The 18,679-nt window shown below is 36.5% G+C and overlaps 1 protein-coding gene across 4 annotated transcripts in view; it reads left to right on the forward strand.

Annotated features, from left to right (window-relative positions):
* Window positions 1-18,679, forward strand: part of PDE10A (phosphodiesterase 10A) — a 347,743-nt gene that overhangs the window by 300,008 nt on the left and 29,056 nt on the right. For 3 of the 4 annotated variants that reach the window (XM_017746080.1, XM_008643319.2, XM_017746063.1), the window contains exons 6-10: window positions 6,142-6,282; window positions 8,618-8,773; window positions 11,477-11,527; window positions 13,299-13,357; window positions 15,992-16,043. In XM_017746080.1, the coding sequence (XP_017601569.1) occupies window positions 6,142-6,282; window positions 8,618-8,773; window positions 11,477-11,527; window positions 13,299-13,357; window positions 15,992-16,043 (459 nt within the window). The remainder of the gene's footprint in view (window positions 1-6,141; window positions 6,283-8,617; window positions 8,774-11,476; window positions 11,528-13,298; window positions 13,358-15,991; window positions 16,044-18,679) is intronic. The other variant, XM_017746072.1, reaches the window with a different exon arrangement.

Raw genomic sequence — 18,679 nt, forward strand, 5'->3', positions numbered from 1 at the left:
AGTTGCTGCTGGCTTTTTTCTTCTTTTATCCCTGTGTACTTGATGCAGTCAGACTGCTGCACTTGTGTTTAAACCCAGAACATAATTGCCTAGAGCTCTTTAAGATTTTAGCATGGTAGTATTGGGCTACTATTTCAACTAATGCAGTTTAGAGATCCGAGGGTTTTGGCTGTGAATACTTTCCAAATTAATTATGTTTGTTTGTTTTTCTTGGTCATCTTTGCCTATTATGATGAGTTGTATTCCTGCTAAGAATCCTGGCCTAAGGGCACAGCCTTTGTAAATATCTGCAGATAATCTTATCATTAGGCTTTGTGGTCTTACATTTAAGTTGTCCTTTACCAAGAGTAAAAATCTGTTGCTGTTACTGAACAGAAACAGATGTGAGCAGCAAAAGCCATTAAACTCACATAATATCAGCTTGATCAATCTCCATTTAATTTTTTCTTTCCCCCAAGCAGCAAATCACATAGCAATGCTTTAGTATGAAGGCTTTCATTTAATGTCAGTTGAATATTAAATTATTTTCCATGAAGCATTTTTAGGATCAGTTTTATCAGCAAATTGTGCTGTGGAAGAAACTAGATAAAGATCCACCAAAACAGTTTGTCAGTGGAATGCTTGTCACGTGTACTTCAACCCTCATTCTAATCATTAAACCTAGTTCTTATCAAGACTTCTTTTCTGCGAGGAAATTTTAGAAAAATTGGTTTATGATTGTCATTTGCTTAGTTATAAGTAGTTATACAAAAAGAAGAAATAACAGTTTGTGAAATGATGATGAAGAATACATGTTTGCAGTTCAAATCCAGCCCTGGCAAACTTTATGTAGTTGGTTGAATGGTTACTGGCTTTTGTGATAGGATTTGGTGTTGTGCTGGATTCTGACAAACTGCATACCAGCAGCAACTAGAAAAATAGCATCAATTATACCTGTAGTTGTCCTGTTCATCAGAAGAACCAAAGAACAAAATTACTGAAAACTGCAGGTTCTTTCTTAGTGCTGTAACAATATCTGTCAGGAGCTGTTGATGCTGTTGTGTTATAACACTTGCTGCTACTCCTCATATTTTCTTTTACTGGGATTTTAATCTACTTTCTCTGTCAGGAGAGATTTTCACTAAAAAACCAAAAATGGGGCAAGTTACGACAGCATGGCAAGATGAACATGAGTAAATCTTCATGTGCATGCGCTTAGCTGTTAGAAATGAGGAGTAAATAAGGTTTTTTCAGCCACAGTAAGATATTCAAGATAAATTACTTAATTTTACCAAGGAAAGAGCACCAAAACCCACAGTATTATGGCTTATTGAACATATACTGATCTTGCTATGTATCTGAAAGCCAAGTTGGTGGGTTTATCTGTGAATAGAGGATGTTGTCATCTTGATATCCCTCAAGAAAAAGTTACAGTACACCATTCTGCATTCCTGTAGACTGGCAGGCTTGTTAATACATTAGTATTTTAAAAAGATATTAGAGACTGCAATATGTTGCATATACCTAGGTTGCCTAAGAAATGTGGGCCATAGAATAAAATCATAGAATCTTTTATGTTGGAAAAAACCCTGAGATCACTGAGTCCAACCATTAGCCTAACATCACCAAGATGAAATGGTGAATTTTGTAACATTTGTCTGTGTTCACCAGTGTTTAAACATTTGTTAAGGTCATTAATTTAGTTTGGACTTTCTGTTTTGCTTCAGTTTGTTTTTTTAAGAACCTCTTGCTCTCTGTGTTCATGATAGGTCATTAGTGCATTCCAAACCACACTGTAACATCCATCAAAATTAATAGGAGTTTTTTTGGCTGTGGGCTTTTATCAAAGTGAATTAAGTGATTAAACTGGGAGGGGAGGAATAATTTTGGAGATTTTAGGCCCAACCAGAACACTCTGTCCTGTCACAGATGGAAGGAAAGGAATCATCTCATGTACTCTAGGGTTTCAACAAGGTATGGGAAGTTCTTGGTATCAAACTTTGGTGTTCCCCTGCATACTACGTTTAAAGAAAGAAGTCCATCACCATAAGGAACTTGTTGGAAGAATATTGTTAATAGGGTAGTTGAGATTGATGTAGGAAAGGAGGCTCTGTCTTTGTCTGGAAGGAGAGTAAACAGATCAAAATAGGGGATTGCAGAATCCTGTGGACTACCAGCTGCCAGAATGCCTGAACCTGAAGGCTTCCAAAGGATTCTCTGTCCAAGCCAATGTTTGCCCTTCTGGTAGTTTGTCAAACCCAGACTCACTCTCCTATCTTGGTTGCCTTCTCTCTCATCAGCAGTAGAGATATCTAATGCTCTTTCTACACTAGTTATCTTTTATTACTTAACTTTTGCCAGGAGAGACTGTGACATTGAATTATCAGTAAAGAGCTATGTGTATTTATCTCTTTCTGATACTGACTTAGAGGCTCACTGCAAGTGGTAATTGCACCAAAAGGGTCTGTGAGCAGTGCACAAGCATCCTGCTGTCTCCTCAACCTCTTCCTTTTACAGCATTGTGAGTTATCAATATAGTATTTGAGAAATCACGGGTCCTAATATTCTCAGATTTCCTTTTTTATTGACTGTATATTGCTTAAGTTGTGGATGAAAGTCAACTGGTTCCTTATTTTGATTATTAATCACTGTTCATTATCATTACCAGAAACACAAACTGTTTTATGAAGTAAAATATTCAGACCAACTGAGGAAATGCAAGTTAATTTGAAAGGGCCCAATCTATTCATTTCTTCACTTATTTGTGAAGGTTTATGCAGTATCTGATGTATGTATGGGAACACTTCTAGTTACCCTTTGAGCTACTGAAAGATTATTTGAATGTACGTTTGGAAATAAAAAGAATGCTGGAGTCATTCATAGTTAGAACAGAGTAGGTGAGCCCCAAATTTTATCATTTCTGTAGTACATTTTACTTCATAATAATTTTCTTAAGCAAAAAAAAAATATTAAATGTGAGCTGGATAGGTGATGTGAAAAACCTGCTGGTTTTTGACAGTGATAATTTTAGAGATTCCCATAAAGCTGTGTCTGTGGGGTGCCTCAGAGATTATTTCAGTAAGATGCCCTAGTAGAGCAGAGCACAGTTTACTGTGTTTTGTTTGGCTGACCTTGCCATTGATGGCTTCTGCTCCAGACATTTCTACATAATTAATTGGCAATAAACATTAGAACTCATTCAGATTTAAATTCATCAAATAAGGAATGTACGAACACTAATGACAATTTATTAGATATATGTATAAAGTCAGTGTGGAATGGTAGAAGCTCATGGACTAATTTCAGCTTATATATGGTTATGAGAAAAATTGCCTTTCTTTTTAGTAGTGCTGCATGGTCAGGAAAAGATTATCAATTTTTCTGCAGTGTCATACTTTTCTACCTCTACAGTCAGGAGGAATAGAGGCAAATTTAGAACCTATTGGGTAGTTTGAAGAGTTTTTCGATCACTGACCCCTTAGCCATGGGTTTGCAACTTCCCATAGAAGCAGAATGGGATTGCTTCTGCAAGACTCTTTTTGGAGAAGCTGGAAGTAAAATAATGTCCACAAACTTCTTCCAGCATAGGGATGCTTACTCACAGAAGTACTTCATGGTGTTAGCAATGGAGGGGTTTACCAGACAAAATGGTGCACAAGAACATGGGAAAGACTGTGCTGGTGCAAGCAGTCTTTGCAGGCAATACTTCATGGTGTCAACACAGGTTTTATGGCCATTGAAGATTTGCTGAAGGTGTTTTCTGAAAAAAAGAACCATGTATGTGTGGAAGAAGTGAGTTCTTTGTTTTCTGGTGCAAGCATCTGGTTTTCTTCCCTTTTTTTCTTGAGAAACTCTTTCTGAGAAGAGAAAGATTTGTGCATCATTTTTTACTTAGCGCTGGGCATGACTCAGGAGATGAGTGTGGAAAAGCACATTTTACACACTTAAAGAGCAGTTATTTTGCTAATTGTAAATTGTAAATTGTAAATTGTTGCTACCTTGGCAAAAAGAATCAAATATGTCTCAAACATGTAAGAAGAATACTGTGAATAAAAGTGTTATTCTTTGACATCTTTGGCAAAATCAGCTTTGGTCTCTGATGTCCTGTTGATTTTGACTTGTTCCACTACTTGGACTACATCAATCAGACTTTAAACATTGCGTTGCATCTCTGCATTTTGCAGTACTCTGCAACAGAAACACCCTTTTCAGTTTTGAACACGTTATAGTGTTACTGTTCCTATTATGAGTACTTTTAAAATAGTTGATCTTAAGCATATAGTATAGCATATCAGATTTCTGTGCAGATATGTACTGCAGTATTTCTATGCCCTTTATATTTTGCTGCCTTTTTTATTTTTTAAAAAATATTTTATACTAGAACACTGACTTAAATAAATAATGATCTGTGGTTTCTTCAGTTTTATTAGAATAATGTACTTCTTTTTTTTAGATCATGATGTGCTTTTCTTGGCTGTGTTATGTAAAATGTTCTTTTTCATTCTATTTGAGTGCATGTAAAAACATGAACTGAAGCTTATGAAGGCATGTAACTGTGAAACTAAGTTTTCATTTAAAAATTATATGTATCTTTATTAGATTATAAGAAAGTAAGAATAAATGGAGCTTTTTATTCTGGTAGATTGAGTAGGCTTGTTCTGACAGATTCAATGTATCGATTTAATGGTTTTTGATTGTTTGGATGTTGCCTATTTTTTTTTTCTTTTTAATTACATGCTTGTAGTTCATATGGAAAATAAACAATCTGAATTTTCAAGTGTATCTTACTTCTAAAGGCCACACTTCAAAGAAGCTGTGAGCATAAATGGATTTGAAGAATAAGGTTCAGGTTCAGGATAAGAATAAACAGAAAATTCCATGATTTCATGTCCTTGTACTATAATGCAAGACATCAAAATGGAGTAAATAATCTGAACATCTTTCCTTCCAACTGAAGAAATCACTTGTCAGTGCTAAAATAGTTTGGGGCAGCTCTATTTTCTCTTTTAAGACAGTTTGATTTTCATCTGTACCACATATTAACAAATGAATTACTGAATGGAAAACTCACTTTCTTTTCTTGCTGATTTTTTTGGGACTGACTTTCTGCTTAAGAACAAGAAAAATATTCAGTTACTGGTTTTGTCAGAATCTTGAGTGTTTTTCTTTTGAACTTACTAAATACCCTAACTGTTGGACTACTGATTCTTCTTGGATATAGTCTTCAATCTTGTTTTGGCTATGAATTTCATACTTTTTATTGAACATTCTTTTCCCCCTCAGCATAAATCCAAACTTTCTCCTTCAAAAATGCTTTTAATCCATTACAGCTAAGGTGTCTTCATCATTGCAGGAGTACCTTTATATGGTGCGTTATATTGCATCGCCTTAGTTTCTGAACATTTCAGTGTGGGGTTTTTTTGGAATTGTTTAGTACTAATGTTTTATAATGGGCCATGAATCTTTGTTAAAAAAGGAGAATTATGAGAAGATGCATCTCATATCATCACTTCATTTTCTACAGCTGATAGTAGATGCTGAATTTTTGCATGCAAACTTTGCCTTTAATAATCCATGCCAGAAAACAGCCCCTGTTTCATGGTAGCCCTAATGAAAGCAAGTTCTGAGAGTAAAATTAATCAGCAGCACAACCTGTGGACATTCTTAACAGGAATGTTAGTAATACATTGTGGTGTGGCATTGTCATCTATCTGTGGTACATAAACAAGAAATTTAGCTGTTATCTCTACTTTTTGAGTATTTTCTATTGAAATAAATGAGTGCATCCTAGATAAAAAAAAAGAAAAAAGATAATGTTTTTCTTACAAAGTAATGTTTTCTTCTGTGAATCTTGTATGCTGTGTATTGTGTGTTCAAAGTAAATGCAATCCTACCCTGATATAAACAATAACTGACCTTAGTTATCCACTGTTCTCCACAGGAGTTGTTCAGGAGTTACCTGGGTGACTTTAGAGTGGGGTTTTCTATGATTACAGAAGAATTAAGCAGTGTTTTTTCAACTACTTTTCATTGTCGAAAGCAGTGTTTCTCTACGCTATCTACTTTATTCTACACAGGTTGTGCAGTAACTGTAAAAGTAATCAGGATTTCTAATTGCTTTTTTTTTTCTTTCTTTCTTTTTTTTTTTTTCCTTCTAACTAGAGTCTGTGTATATTTACACCACCAGGAGCTAAAGAAGGACACCCACGACTCATTCCTGCAGGGCCCATTGCACATGGCACTACAGTATCTGCTTATGTAGCCAGATCCAGAAAAACGTTGTTAGTAGAAGATATTCTGGGGGTAAAAAGCTTTCTGTTTTTAATGAGATGATTGCAGCATGTTCTTAGAATTAATTTTTTGATGCTGAAATGTTTATTGAGATGAATGTTTAATGATAGAATTTACATCTGTCTTGATACCAGGAAAATAAATTTGAGTTTGGATTAGCTGATGGAATTATTTCAGAATATTTCAGTTAATTCTACTTTTAAAGGTTTGGGGTTTTTTTCACGTTGGGTTTGAGTTATTTTAACTTTTTTTTTTTTGGTTGTCAGGTAAAGGACATAATGGCACCATAGTCACTTGGAAAAAGCAACCAGTCAAAACTCCTGTCTTTTTGGTCTTGAAATGTTAATCCCAAACAAGAAGAATTTCATATAGTCAACCAAATTTGACAATTTGATATAGTTTTAATACAGGGCTCACACTGACAAGAATGTCAGTCAGAATTCTGGTTACTAGGCAGGATTTTTATCTCTGCATACTCCAGTATAAAGCTAGAGTACTGATAATATCAGTAGATCTACATGAAAGGTGCACTACTGTAACTGATATCAAAATTCAGGCCTTTTTCTGTAACAGGAGTCAGAAATTCCTAAGGTGATATTCTGATAAACCTTGGCACTGTGTATGTCTGTCCTTTTTAATTTTTTAAAACACTTCATCCTCTAGTTGCATCTATGCAACTGTATGAAATTGATATTTAAACTGTACTTTATATGAGCACTTTATGATTGGTTGGTTATGAGAACACCAAGGAAGTTTATATTCTCTTCTCTCTTCAGTGTTTCCTATCTTTTCAAGTTCTGTCCAGAATAGTAGTTTTTGGATACTGTGACCAAAATTGGACATTGCTGTCTCTATTTTTGAAATAATTTGTTAAAAATTGTGTGACCTTAATTGGGCAAATCTGAGCTATAAAAAAAAATACCAGATGCCTAATGTGAGTACACTTAGACAGAGCCACAAAATCAAAAGGCAGAAGCTGCTTCCCCTGTAGTAATAGTCAGTGCTTTCTACATACTTTGGACCATTAAGATTTTATGTGTTGGTATGTTTTTTCAGTTAAGGGTCTAAATTGTTAGTGGTAATTTTCAATTTATATCATGTACCTTATTTACAAGAGTTCTGTATTTTGATTTTACATTCATAATAAAATCATGGATTTAGTGAGGAGTAGTTTTGAACTTTTTTGTTGGTTTAATATCAGTGATTCATTGACCAAACAGCAAGATTCTTTTTGGTAAGATGGTTTGCCTTTGTGTGATATTAGGAGCTTCTCAACAGTGAAAGGGAAGCACATGCAGGTAGACTTGCCAGCCCTTTTTTGTGGGAGGACAGAATTAAAAAGAGAAAGCAGAAGGCTCGTGTTTCAAAGTGCTTCCCACTCTCTTTTGTCTGTCATTTGTTCAAGTTGATTGTCATCTTAGTAATTAAGGTAGAGATTACTTGCTGTTTTCTTTGAGAAATGAGAGATTTTGATCAGCCTTGAAGGGGTGTCTGTCTTGCCTAAGCTTAGCCTGCAGGGAACATCTGGTACAAATCAAATACTGAAGGACTGCACACTTCACATTGGGTAGTGACTGCATTACTAACCTGCTTTCTCAGGTCTGCCTGAGTTTTCCTACATGGGGAAGTGAAGCTCTAAACCCTTGGACATTCCCTGTGAGGATTAAAAGTTATGTATTTGGGCCTTTTATAGCAGCTGGTAGGATTATTTTAGCATTTGTTTCTGTAACTTTTGCACCAGTTCATTCAGGATGCATAAGCAAAGGAAGAAGATGCTTACTCTCATGCATAATTTTTTGGGGCACAGCAAGAGTTTATTGAGGGTTATAACTGTATAATGTAAAGCTTTAGCCTCGGGTTTCAAGTTTTTTTCTCTTGCAAGCACTATTGTCTGCTTTCTAATACTGAGATCTGAGCAGTCAATTTCGTGATTACAAGTGCTTTGGGGTTTTTTTGAAGGGAAAGATGATGGGGTGGTAGTGTTGCTTGTTTGGGTTTTTATTTAATCTGGACAGGCATTAGTAATGAAATGCTGTTTTTGCTACCTGTGAGATTAGAGAAAAAAAGTATTATATAAACAAACTCAAAGCTGGGTGTAATACCACAGCTAATTCTGACCTTACATCAATAAGGTTATATGTAAATTAATGCTGAGACTTTAAAATTACGGTTTTTTAGTAGATGTCTAATATTGTGTGTAAGTTATGCTGAGAGATGAGTTTTAGTGAATTTTGTAATTTTCCTGCAGATTTGGTCATACAGGAGGGGGAGGAAAATATCAGTATGTCTTCCCTGTTAATGTTTTATCAGATTTTACATTTTATCAGATTATGTTTGCATTTTCTAGGATGAGCGATTTCCCAAAGGTACTGGACTGGAGTCAGGGACCCGTATCCAATCTGTTCTGTGTTTGCCAATTGTCACAGCAATTGGTGACCTGATTGGTATCCTGGAGCTTTACCGTCACTGGGGCAAAGAAGCCTTCCACCACAGTCACCAAGAGGTGAGCTCATTGTGCAGCCTTTGCCCACTTCCCCACGATGGTCAGAACTTCACTCCCATCCCTCCCCCCACTCCAAACTTCTGTCTCTCACTCTACTTGTGAGTTTACACCTTTTTCATGCTTGATTTTTGTTCTTATTAAAAAAAAAAAAAATAGTGATTTGTATTTTCAGTTAGAGGAGGTAAAATATACAAATACAGGGATACATCAAGAATTTTACCTTAAGTTCTTTTGCGGATGAACAGATTCAAGGTTTCTTTACTGATTATAAACTCAATACAGAGTTGTTAGAGTAGTTAGTGCAGGGCAGGTGAGTGAAATATAAGTGTAAATCAAACGTGAAAAACCAAAATCACTTTATATAAAATAGGCAATGCTCAGTTATCTTGAGTCTCCATCTTAACTTTCCAGTACAGCTTTATTTTACATTATGGTAAGATTTTAAAATTTACTTTAGTTTACTTTTTGGTGCGGATTCTCAAGGAATGAGCCCTATTGCAAAACATAATGTTGCAATGTTGTAGCAACAGTTTATCAAGTCTCAGTGCTGGGTCTCACAGGAGGGGAAAGTGATTTTAAATCCAAAGTGAAGCAAAAGAGATTTCTGATGTTTGCATTCACATTTTTACTGCTGCACGCTCTCCAGCACCAAGATGTGTGTCTAGGTATTTCCAATAGCAGGTATCCAGTTGGTCCCTCCAGAATTCCTTGCAACAGGAGGACAAGGGATGCTGTCTGCCAAGTCCTTATGGTCTCCTGTTTTCTTTCTAGGTTGAAAACCATGGGCTGGTTTTGGGTCAGCCTTTTCTTTAACCTTTAGGAGCTGATAGCTTTTGTGCCTCTAGCCTGTCCCATCTCTGTGAGTTGTCAAGATTTACTCACTGTCCTTTGTCTCCTGACTTAGATGTCCTTAGAAACTGTGTATAGTAGTGCTGGTACCTGGATGACCTGCCAGTCTAGGTGACACTCAGAAAGCTCTTCTGCTTTTCTTTAATTCTGATGGTTCCCTATCCAGATATTCCCATTCATACTCATCTTCCCCTTTCCATGACTGTTCTGCTTGTGTTACTATATTCATATAAGGCCTGTGTACCTCTGTTGTCCATACATGTCCATTTGTCAATCCAAAATTAGGAGCCATTAGCCAAATACAAATGAATTTGAAAATGGAACAGGTGTTGCAAAGGCTGTTGCTGGACTAAAGGTGTGAGAAGTGCATCTTTGGTCTCACGTCTGGGTGAGGATCCTGTTACGTCCCATTAAGATGTCCCTGATGTAAAGAAGAATGTACCATTCATTTCTCTCTGTACCCTTCCCCAGGGAAGGGAACCTGAACAGAGGTTAGGACAAAATTGAGTGAGTTCTAGCCAGGTGTGTTGTCTCAATAGTCGTATGAGATCCACCATGGTGCAGTTTAGCTGTACTGAGCAGGAATTATATGCATGAAAAGGACAGAAAATATTCAGGCAAGAGATACTAAAACTAGTCCTCCCAAAGAAGGAAAACAGCAGCAGTATTTTTCAAGTGTATATTTTGTTTATCAGTAAGTACCCTAGCATTCATTTGATGTTTACATGTGTATATTATTTGGGTAGTCAATGCCACTTCAGCCTGTTGTCACACCTTGTATTTTTTCACTGGTAGGGGGAGAGGTCAGGGTAGGGGACTAGATTAGCATGGTGGTGCCAGTGTCCCTGCTCAGAGAACAAAGAACAGGCATTCATGCAAATCCAGGCTTCATTAATTCTGCAGCCTACACACAATGTATTTAATTTTTAAAATTGTTCAATCTACAATTCAGATAGGTTTCAGACATGCGCTGCTTTGTGAAAATATGAATGGTTTATGTTATCTGAAATACCTTCTGTAGCTAAAGTCCATGAATGTTCTCTACTTGGAAAAGACTGGCTGCTAAATGAAAGTATTTTATTAGTAAATTAAAAATATTTAAAAGGTCACTTTCTGAGTGTTCTAAAGCATTCTTTTCATTTTCAGATTTCAGAAAGCCTTTGGATACCATTAGCAATTTTTATGAAATGTGTGCAAAGTGTTCTGTTTAAAAATATAAAATATAAAAGATACCTTAGGAAGCTATGCAAAAGCTGACCTCTTGTGCTTCCATTCCCTGTGCTCCTATAAAGCTCCTGTGCTTCAAGGACAGGAGATTATTCGTGGCAGCACATCATAGTTAGCTGCAGTTTACATGACATTTGTTTGAAATGTTGCCTGGAAACTGTCATACTTCAAACTAGTCTTGAGCTGAGGGATCAGGTCTGGTTCTTCTGCCACCAAAACAGTAATGAGAGAAGCAGTGCCTGTTTACAGCTGGAAGTAGGTATTGCTGAAGAAAAGAAAAATACAGCCCCAGAAACATGTTAAGGCATATTTTATTTCTATGGCAAATGCTTTTCAACAGTGTAATTTTTAAAGCCCTCAACTTATGGTATGTTTGTTTTGATGTTGTATTTCTGAGCTGATGGGTACCCAATTCTGCTTCTGAAGACCATTGATAAGCTCTAAAACTGAAACACTCGAAAGTACACTGAGACTTCCACAAAATGACTGTCTTCCCACAAATTGTTACTGCCTGCCTGTCTAAAACAGTTCAGTCAATTTACTTAGCAGGTAGACAGAGAAAAGAGGCATGTAACCAATGTGCACTTTTCAAGGTTACTCCAGAGAGAGTTTCTTCTTTTGTTGCAGGTTGCAACAGCAAATCTTGCATGGGCTTCAGTAGCAATACATCAAGTACAAGTAAGTGTGAGTGGTTTTTAATTTTTTCACTGTGTAACTTGTCTTCCTGTACTTGTTTAGTAGGAGCATGGATTGTGATCACATTAAGTAGAGGTCACTGCTAAAGCATTGATTAAGGCCCCTTCCTTGAACCTGGAAAAATATGCTAACATTTTTGGTGTTCATTGAACTAGTTTTCCTCACTTGCAATCATGGATCAAGTAACAAACACTGAAAGATACTTGAACAAAGTACGTAAATAATGACTAAAGTGGATTTATCACAACAATTTTGAAGGGTTGTTTCTTTTTTTTTTTTTTCTTGTGGAAAGGCAACTGCTGTGCAAACTGGTTGCTTTCCTCCTGCTTTGGTATTCAGTTTGAAATTATGAGGTGTTGCTAGCAAAGCCTATTTTAAGCCATCCTCACTAGCTGCTTCATGGTCCTGTAACTACAGCCACTAAGGATGCCTCATGCTGTCCCTAGCTGGGTGCCTAATGGAGCTTCACACAGTGTCAAGCTGCTCTGGCAAACCCCAGCAGCTTTCCTAATAGATTTTGTTACTTCAGCTAGCAGAAGATGGTAACACTGAAATGAAACATATTCTGTCAACTCAGAGAAGATGCTAAAATAGATTCTTCTGTCAACTCCCAGGAGGAAATTCATGGCATTCTTTTTTTCAAGGTGTCTTTCATACCCTTGTCAGAAGATGCACAGAAAGCTTCCTGCTTTTTTCTTCTAGGCTCTGATGTTTGCTGCCTCGGTGCTGGAAGTCACTGACTTTGGGGTGGGCACTCACATCTAGGAAGAATAAGCTGGCACAGACTATTGTACACTAGTAGAATTGCAATTGCATGCACTTGTAGCTTCACCTGTGTAAGAATTATTCTCTCCTTAACTGAGAAATCTTTCACATCTAACAAAACACAACATGTAAAGTTCAAGCTTGTTCATTGATCATTTTTATTTCTCTTCCTTCTTCTAAGCAGAAGGCTTGCTCTTCCCAAGTTTTTTTGCATGAGAAGAATGCAAGGGTTTTGATCTGGCATTTTGTATCTGCATTGCACAGATGAAAGATATCACTAGTTTGAAGTGATATTTTTGTGAGTGTAAAAATGTAAAAGCAGTAGAGGTTTGTTTTCTTTTTTTGGCCTCTGTGCTTGCTCTAGTAATATACAGATGTACAATTGTGCTTCAGATACAGAGTATGTGAACAGGTGAAGTAAAAATACAGTTGAAAACTTTGCTTCATCTAATATTTTGCTTCTAAAAAGAAGTATGCATACTATTTTTTGTATTCATATTCATGCTGATTTCTCCCGAAGCTGAGCATATATCATCTGCTGCTTAGCTTAGTTAAACTTGCCTGATGTTGTGTCTATATGCTACTTTGCACACTGGAAAAAAGTGGTAAAAGTGTGGTAAGGAAGAAGGGAAACAAAGTATTTGACATTCTCAGAAGATCTGAGGGTCTGGATAAGGAAATGTTCGTTCCATAACCACTTTCAGTGACAGCCTTTGAGACAGCATGAGCAAGTATAGCAACCAACAGCTTTCACTGAGTCTTAGGAAAGATTTTACTTGTGTTTCACAGTTTTAACTCAGCAGCTAGATAGCTAAGATTGAAACCCAGCACACAAATTCAGCTTTTAATTTTATACAGTGCTGTAGCGCATATATATACACACACACACGTACTGGTATTTTTTTCATACAAATGAAAGGGATGGGACTCCAGTTTCCCTCTCACATCAGTGTTCTGGAGCAAATGGTTCTATGATCTGTGCTTCCAGGTGTGCCGGGGCCTTGCCAAGCAGACTGAACTGAATGACTTCTTGCTTGATGTATCGAAGTAAGTGTGATTTGCAAAATAATCTCATGAGTTTTTGATGAGCTTTTCTTTGGAAGATGGCTCTTCCAATCCACCTGTGTTCACTCAATAGCAGTAGTGGAAGCTACTCACTGTAGCTCACAAGTAGGTGCAAAGGCACACTTCAGAGGGTGGGCAAATTTCAGCATAGGGACAAGAACAAGTGATATGGATGGCAGAAGTATATACCTTTCAAAATTTTTTGTGGTGGTGGTGCAGAAGAAAATGTGACATTCATTTTTACCTTACAGAATTTCTTTATTCTTGTGGTTTTTTGCATGGATTTTTTTCCTCCCTTTTCTTCCACCTCTTCTGTCAGAGTTAAGTGTGGCCATCTTTTGAGAAGTGACAGATAGGCTTGGTGTCTCATGGCAATTTTAGAAGGCTTGAAAGGACTCTACAGAAAGTTAGTTGGTGTGCTTCAGCTTCCCCTAATCTCCCCCCATCAATTTTTTGGACATGCACGCATGTATGCATACATATAGGGACTTCAGAGTTAAATCCTTGAAGAATCAGGGCTGCCACATGATTGTTCTTCCCCTGCATTTTCTGAAGGCTGTTTTAATTTTCAAAGACTTTTACTGCATGTAATATGTTTGCTTTTAATTTCTTGTCACTATGAGGCAAGATTAATTTGAAAGCATGGAAGGAGTGTGAAAGCTTGAGTTTACACTTGCAAAAGCAGTTTAGTGTCTTAGGTGATCCGCTGTTCCTTCATCTCTTTGTTTGCCATTGCTACTAGGAACTTTAAATAGCAAAGATAACCAATAAACTAAAAGATAAACCAGGGCTGTACTTTTGGTAAATCAGTCTGGGGTGCTTAACAGTGTTTTATGAAACTGGTTAATAGAAGAATTCCAAAGTGCATCACAAAGTACTGATGATACTGTGGAAAAATGAGATGGCTCGGATTTTTGCTACAAACACTTCTGTGGGTCTTGACGAACAATTCTCAAACTGATGAGATTAGAGGATGTCCAAGATTCCTATGCCATTGCTCAGGAATGTAGGCAGCCAAGTTGACCCAGCTGGAATGGAGAGTAATAAACCACAGGGAGGAGTCTGCCCCTTGCAAGGAGGGCAAGCTGGTTGTATCCAGATGTTTTTCCCAGCTTTTTTTCTCAGGATGACCTTTTTTTTTAATTTCAGCATAATTCAGAGCATGCCTCCCAAAGGGCACTCTTATCGAGTCTTGCACCATTATGTTCCTTTCCAGAGTGCTTTGATGTTGCTAACATCCATAGTGAAGTAATTTACCAAAAAAATTATGTTAATATACCCAGATTATGGACTGGCAATTTATTCTTGGGCTGACATAGTATTGAGATTGTTTTAAAGAACTTTGTAATTGTTTTACATTTTTAAGATAAAAATGACAGTAAATACTGCAAATATTTATTATGCCTTTCTATAAGAAAATAATTCTCATACAGGATTATCAATTGCTAGAGTTTTTTAGTTTCACAAAAAAATAAAACCTGTGTTTTAAGGCACAAAACTGGGATATCATTTAATAATATCTTTATGAACTTTATGTAGACAAGTACTTGTATCAGCAAGAAAATAATTAGTTTCCTCTTAGAAGTGGTCTGTACCTTTGCTAACATGGAAGGAGAATTTCCTGTTCAGTGGGGAAATAGTTAGTGTTCAATGTCTTCAGGACATGTTCTGCAACATTTTAGAAAGAGCAGAGTATGCAGTACTCCACCTCTTCATGTCCCTGGCAATGTAAGACTAGTGTATTATATATCTCCTTTCCACTAGCCCCTAACAGAACTGAGCTGTGTATGTATTCAAGGCCATGGGACAATGCCTTTTGTCTGCTGGGAACATTGTAATCCGAGGGTTATTAGGACTTGGCATGTGGAAGATTTAGAATTCTTTTACTAATAAGTTTGACCTTTACCTTTCAATGTTCTTGACTGTCCTTGAACAGTTACCATTTTGCTGTGAAACTGAGATTCTTATTTATAAGTTACAAGATCATTCCCTTTCTTCAACTTTAACTGGTGTTGATAGAGACGACCCATTAAGAGTTTCTTAAATAGTTGCCTTTCATCTAGTGTTAAGGGTTGGATAATATGACGTGGGTTTAGCCACACTACATAGTTTTATTCATAATATGTTTTATTCATATTATGCACTCTGTGCATAATATGGGTAAACCTAATGGGATATTTTAATGTTTTGAAAGAAATGGATTTTTTTTTTTTGTATTCTACTACTTTTCTTTTCCTTTTTACTTCTGCTTTTCAAATTTTCAGTGTGTTAGAGGTGCCAAAGCATTTTGATGCATTCTTGGTGTTGCTCAGCAGGAGCCTATTCAGCTCACAGCAGGCAATATTTGGTCGTTTTTTCCTTTTTTTACAGAGAAAATTCTATGTATAATAAAGAATATTCTCAATTCTGTAGAATAATGGTTTAAGGGAACAGAACTAGGACCGTTTCTTAATTCCATTGTGCTGTAGCAAGCCACTCAGTGATTTTCAAGGTGCAGTGGTATGTCCTCACCTTTTCTGGCTCCATGTTAAGCCATAGTGAAACAAGAGCCCCTGACATCCATTTGAGAAGTGTTTCACTAAATGCCAATGTTTACTGACTTCTCTTTCTCTGCAGAACATATTTTGATAATATAGTTGCAATAGATTCTCTACTTGAACATATAATGGTAAGTTGTCTTTTTCACTTCTAAGTTTATTAGTTGTAGTTATTAAAGCCCTTCATTCTCCTTCCCTTGAAGACATTATGCCATTGAAATATATGAGCTGTTTGTAGTGAACAAAATAATACAAACAGTGTAAACATGTCTATACAGAAAAGGTGGCAAAGGACAGCTTGATTTTTCATTGTTGCAACAACTTCCGTTCGCAGCTTTCATAAGGAATGAAATATGACTGTCTCAGAACTAAGTAGTAACTACTGTGTGTCAGAGAAAGTTTGAAAGTAGTAACAGAAAGGCTTCTGGTTTTCTTTTTATTTCAGTGTGTTATATTGATTCCTTCTTCCTAAATTCAATTTGCGACATGCTGCAAAACACTGCTGAAGAAGTTACTGTCCATAGCAAGGGATAGAGATCAAACATTACTCCTAGGATATTTTTTCCAGTTGCTGAACTGTAGTTGCAAAACTACGCCCATAACTAGAGCGACAGTCAGTCAATGTTTCATAGAAACCACTAAAGCCAAGTGGTTAGTTCTTCCCATTGAAATAACTAATTAGTGAATTTAAGTACTGTTCAGAAGCAGTTTATGAGTTTCTAAACCAATTTTGAATTCAGAATTATTTCCTGAATAGTGTTAACAAGTGTGCATGGACTAGCTGTTTAGAACATGTTTTGTGTATTTGATAAGTGAATAATGCTTTTTAGCTTTATGCTCATTGATTGAATTCTGCAGTTCTTTTTCCTCAGTGTAAACCTGAATCAGGTCTGTGATACCATTGTTTAAAATTTGCACATTCAAAAAGTTACTTTCCAACAGTACTCTGATATGTGCCCCACTCTTCAAAGTGATATTCATAGATAGACTATTCAAAGACAGCGAAGTTAGAATGCAAACAACATTAAAGTGGTTTTATTTAGAAACGTGAATTAGTAATGGAAAATATTCTGCAGTGTTTGTGTTATTCTAGTTAGTACACAGTCAAGAATTCTGCACATAGGACACATTTCTGCACATTGGCTTTTCCAATTTAAATGAACTGCTTAAAAATAGCTTAGCATTTAAAAGAGCTGTATAACATAACATATGGCATTGAGAACAAATATTGATATTCTTCCCTGTTCTTCCCTGTGAATAGAGATCTGGTGGAAAACACAATTGGCAGTAAAATATGCTTACTCTTTCATCGTCTTTTCCTACATTTGGCTGCATCATGATTCTGTATTTTAACCTGTGTGATGTTTCATACTCAGCTTCCTTTTAAGCTATAGCTGTTGTCTCTTTCTTGAGCCAATTAACTGAATCATGTGTTTGTACATTTATTGCCATTTTATGGGAGTGTGATTTTATCATTATGTGGCTTATTCTGTGTCTCAGTGTGATAAAAGATCAGAACTCAGTTTCACCTCACTACTTCAACCTTTGGTGATTGCACTTATGGTTTGATTTGTTCCCGCAATACCAAAGAAAAAAATATGGCTGTTTCTTTCCATTCTTTTAATTTTTATTTTCATCAAAATCTCTCAGCAAAGCTAGTAGTATAAGGGTGTTTTTGAATGCAAATGCAAGGAAGGGAAGTAAATGTTCAAGTTCTTGCCAATATGCTTGAGTAGTTACAAGCAGCTTATGCAAAACATGGTCCCTGGCTTCCCCATTGACAATACAGAACATACTTTTTGTACTGATAATCCTCTTCAACTACTGGTCAGGATTTGAGCAAGGGATTTAGAGAAGTAAAACTCTCTCATCCCAGTATTTCTCAATTAGTACTGTTTAAGTAATCATTTTTGAAAAGCATGAGTCATGACCAAGGTAAGTTCTTGAGTCATATGCATTAAACCATGAAAGATTAATCGTATAAAATCAACACTGTGTTGTTGATTTTATAAAGAAATCTAATACAGTATCTGAATAGAAGCACTTACAGGACCCCTTGTCCTTTTGGCAGTTTCTATTCACTCTCTTTTGAGCAAATGAATAAGCAGTCCAGGTGGTTGACATCTTTAAATTTCTTAATGCTCAAAGGGGGAAAAATTGCACAAATCTTACCTCTTAGATTGCAGTCTCCCTGACTTTCTACTGCTCTGATGGAGTAAATGGAGTAGAAGACAACAGAATCTTCCTGGACACAGATTCTGCCTGTATGGGAGGGCCCTCCATGTTTTGGAGTTGGGCTAGATGGTATCTGATCAGTTCCCCTCATATGACATAGAACTAGAGTCTCTCAGCTAATGATTTTTCATCTCATATGGGTTTTTTTCTTCAAGGTCTAACATTTTTCCATCTGCATTAGTGTGAAATGAAATACTTTATAGTTTTGTTTTCATTTTTTAAAGACAAGAGAGAAGGGGTGGGGGGAGATGATTCATATGGAAGTCTTGTGAATCCGTAAGACATGCCAACTGCATGCATCGTATACTAAGATTTTGCCAGCCTCTTTCTGTAGATGAATGACTAGGTAGGTATTATATATAAAGTGGAGAGAGATCCACCTCAGATCAGATGCCATGCAGTTACTGTACCTTCTGAGCAGATAAGAAACATAGGAGACCTATCTGAATTGGATAGAGCCGGTTCTTGTGCCCGCATATTGCCATCTTAAGTTAACATAGTGATCGTTGTTTGATTTTTGTCTCACTCTTTC

Source organism: Corvus brachyrhynchos, unplaced genomic scaffold (assembly GCF_000691975.1).
Source record: "Corvus brachyrhynchos isolate BGI_N302 unplaced genomic scaffold, ASM69197v1 scaffold70, whole genome shotgun sequence".
Classification (NCBI taxonomy): domain Eukaryota; kingdom Metazoa; phylum Chordata; class Aves; order Passeriformes; family Corvidae; genus Corvus; species Corvus brachyrhynchos.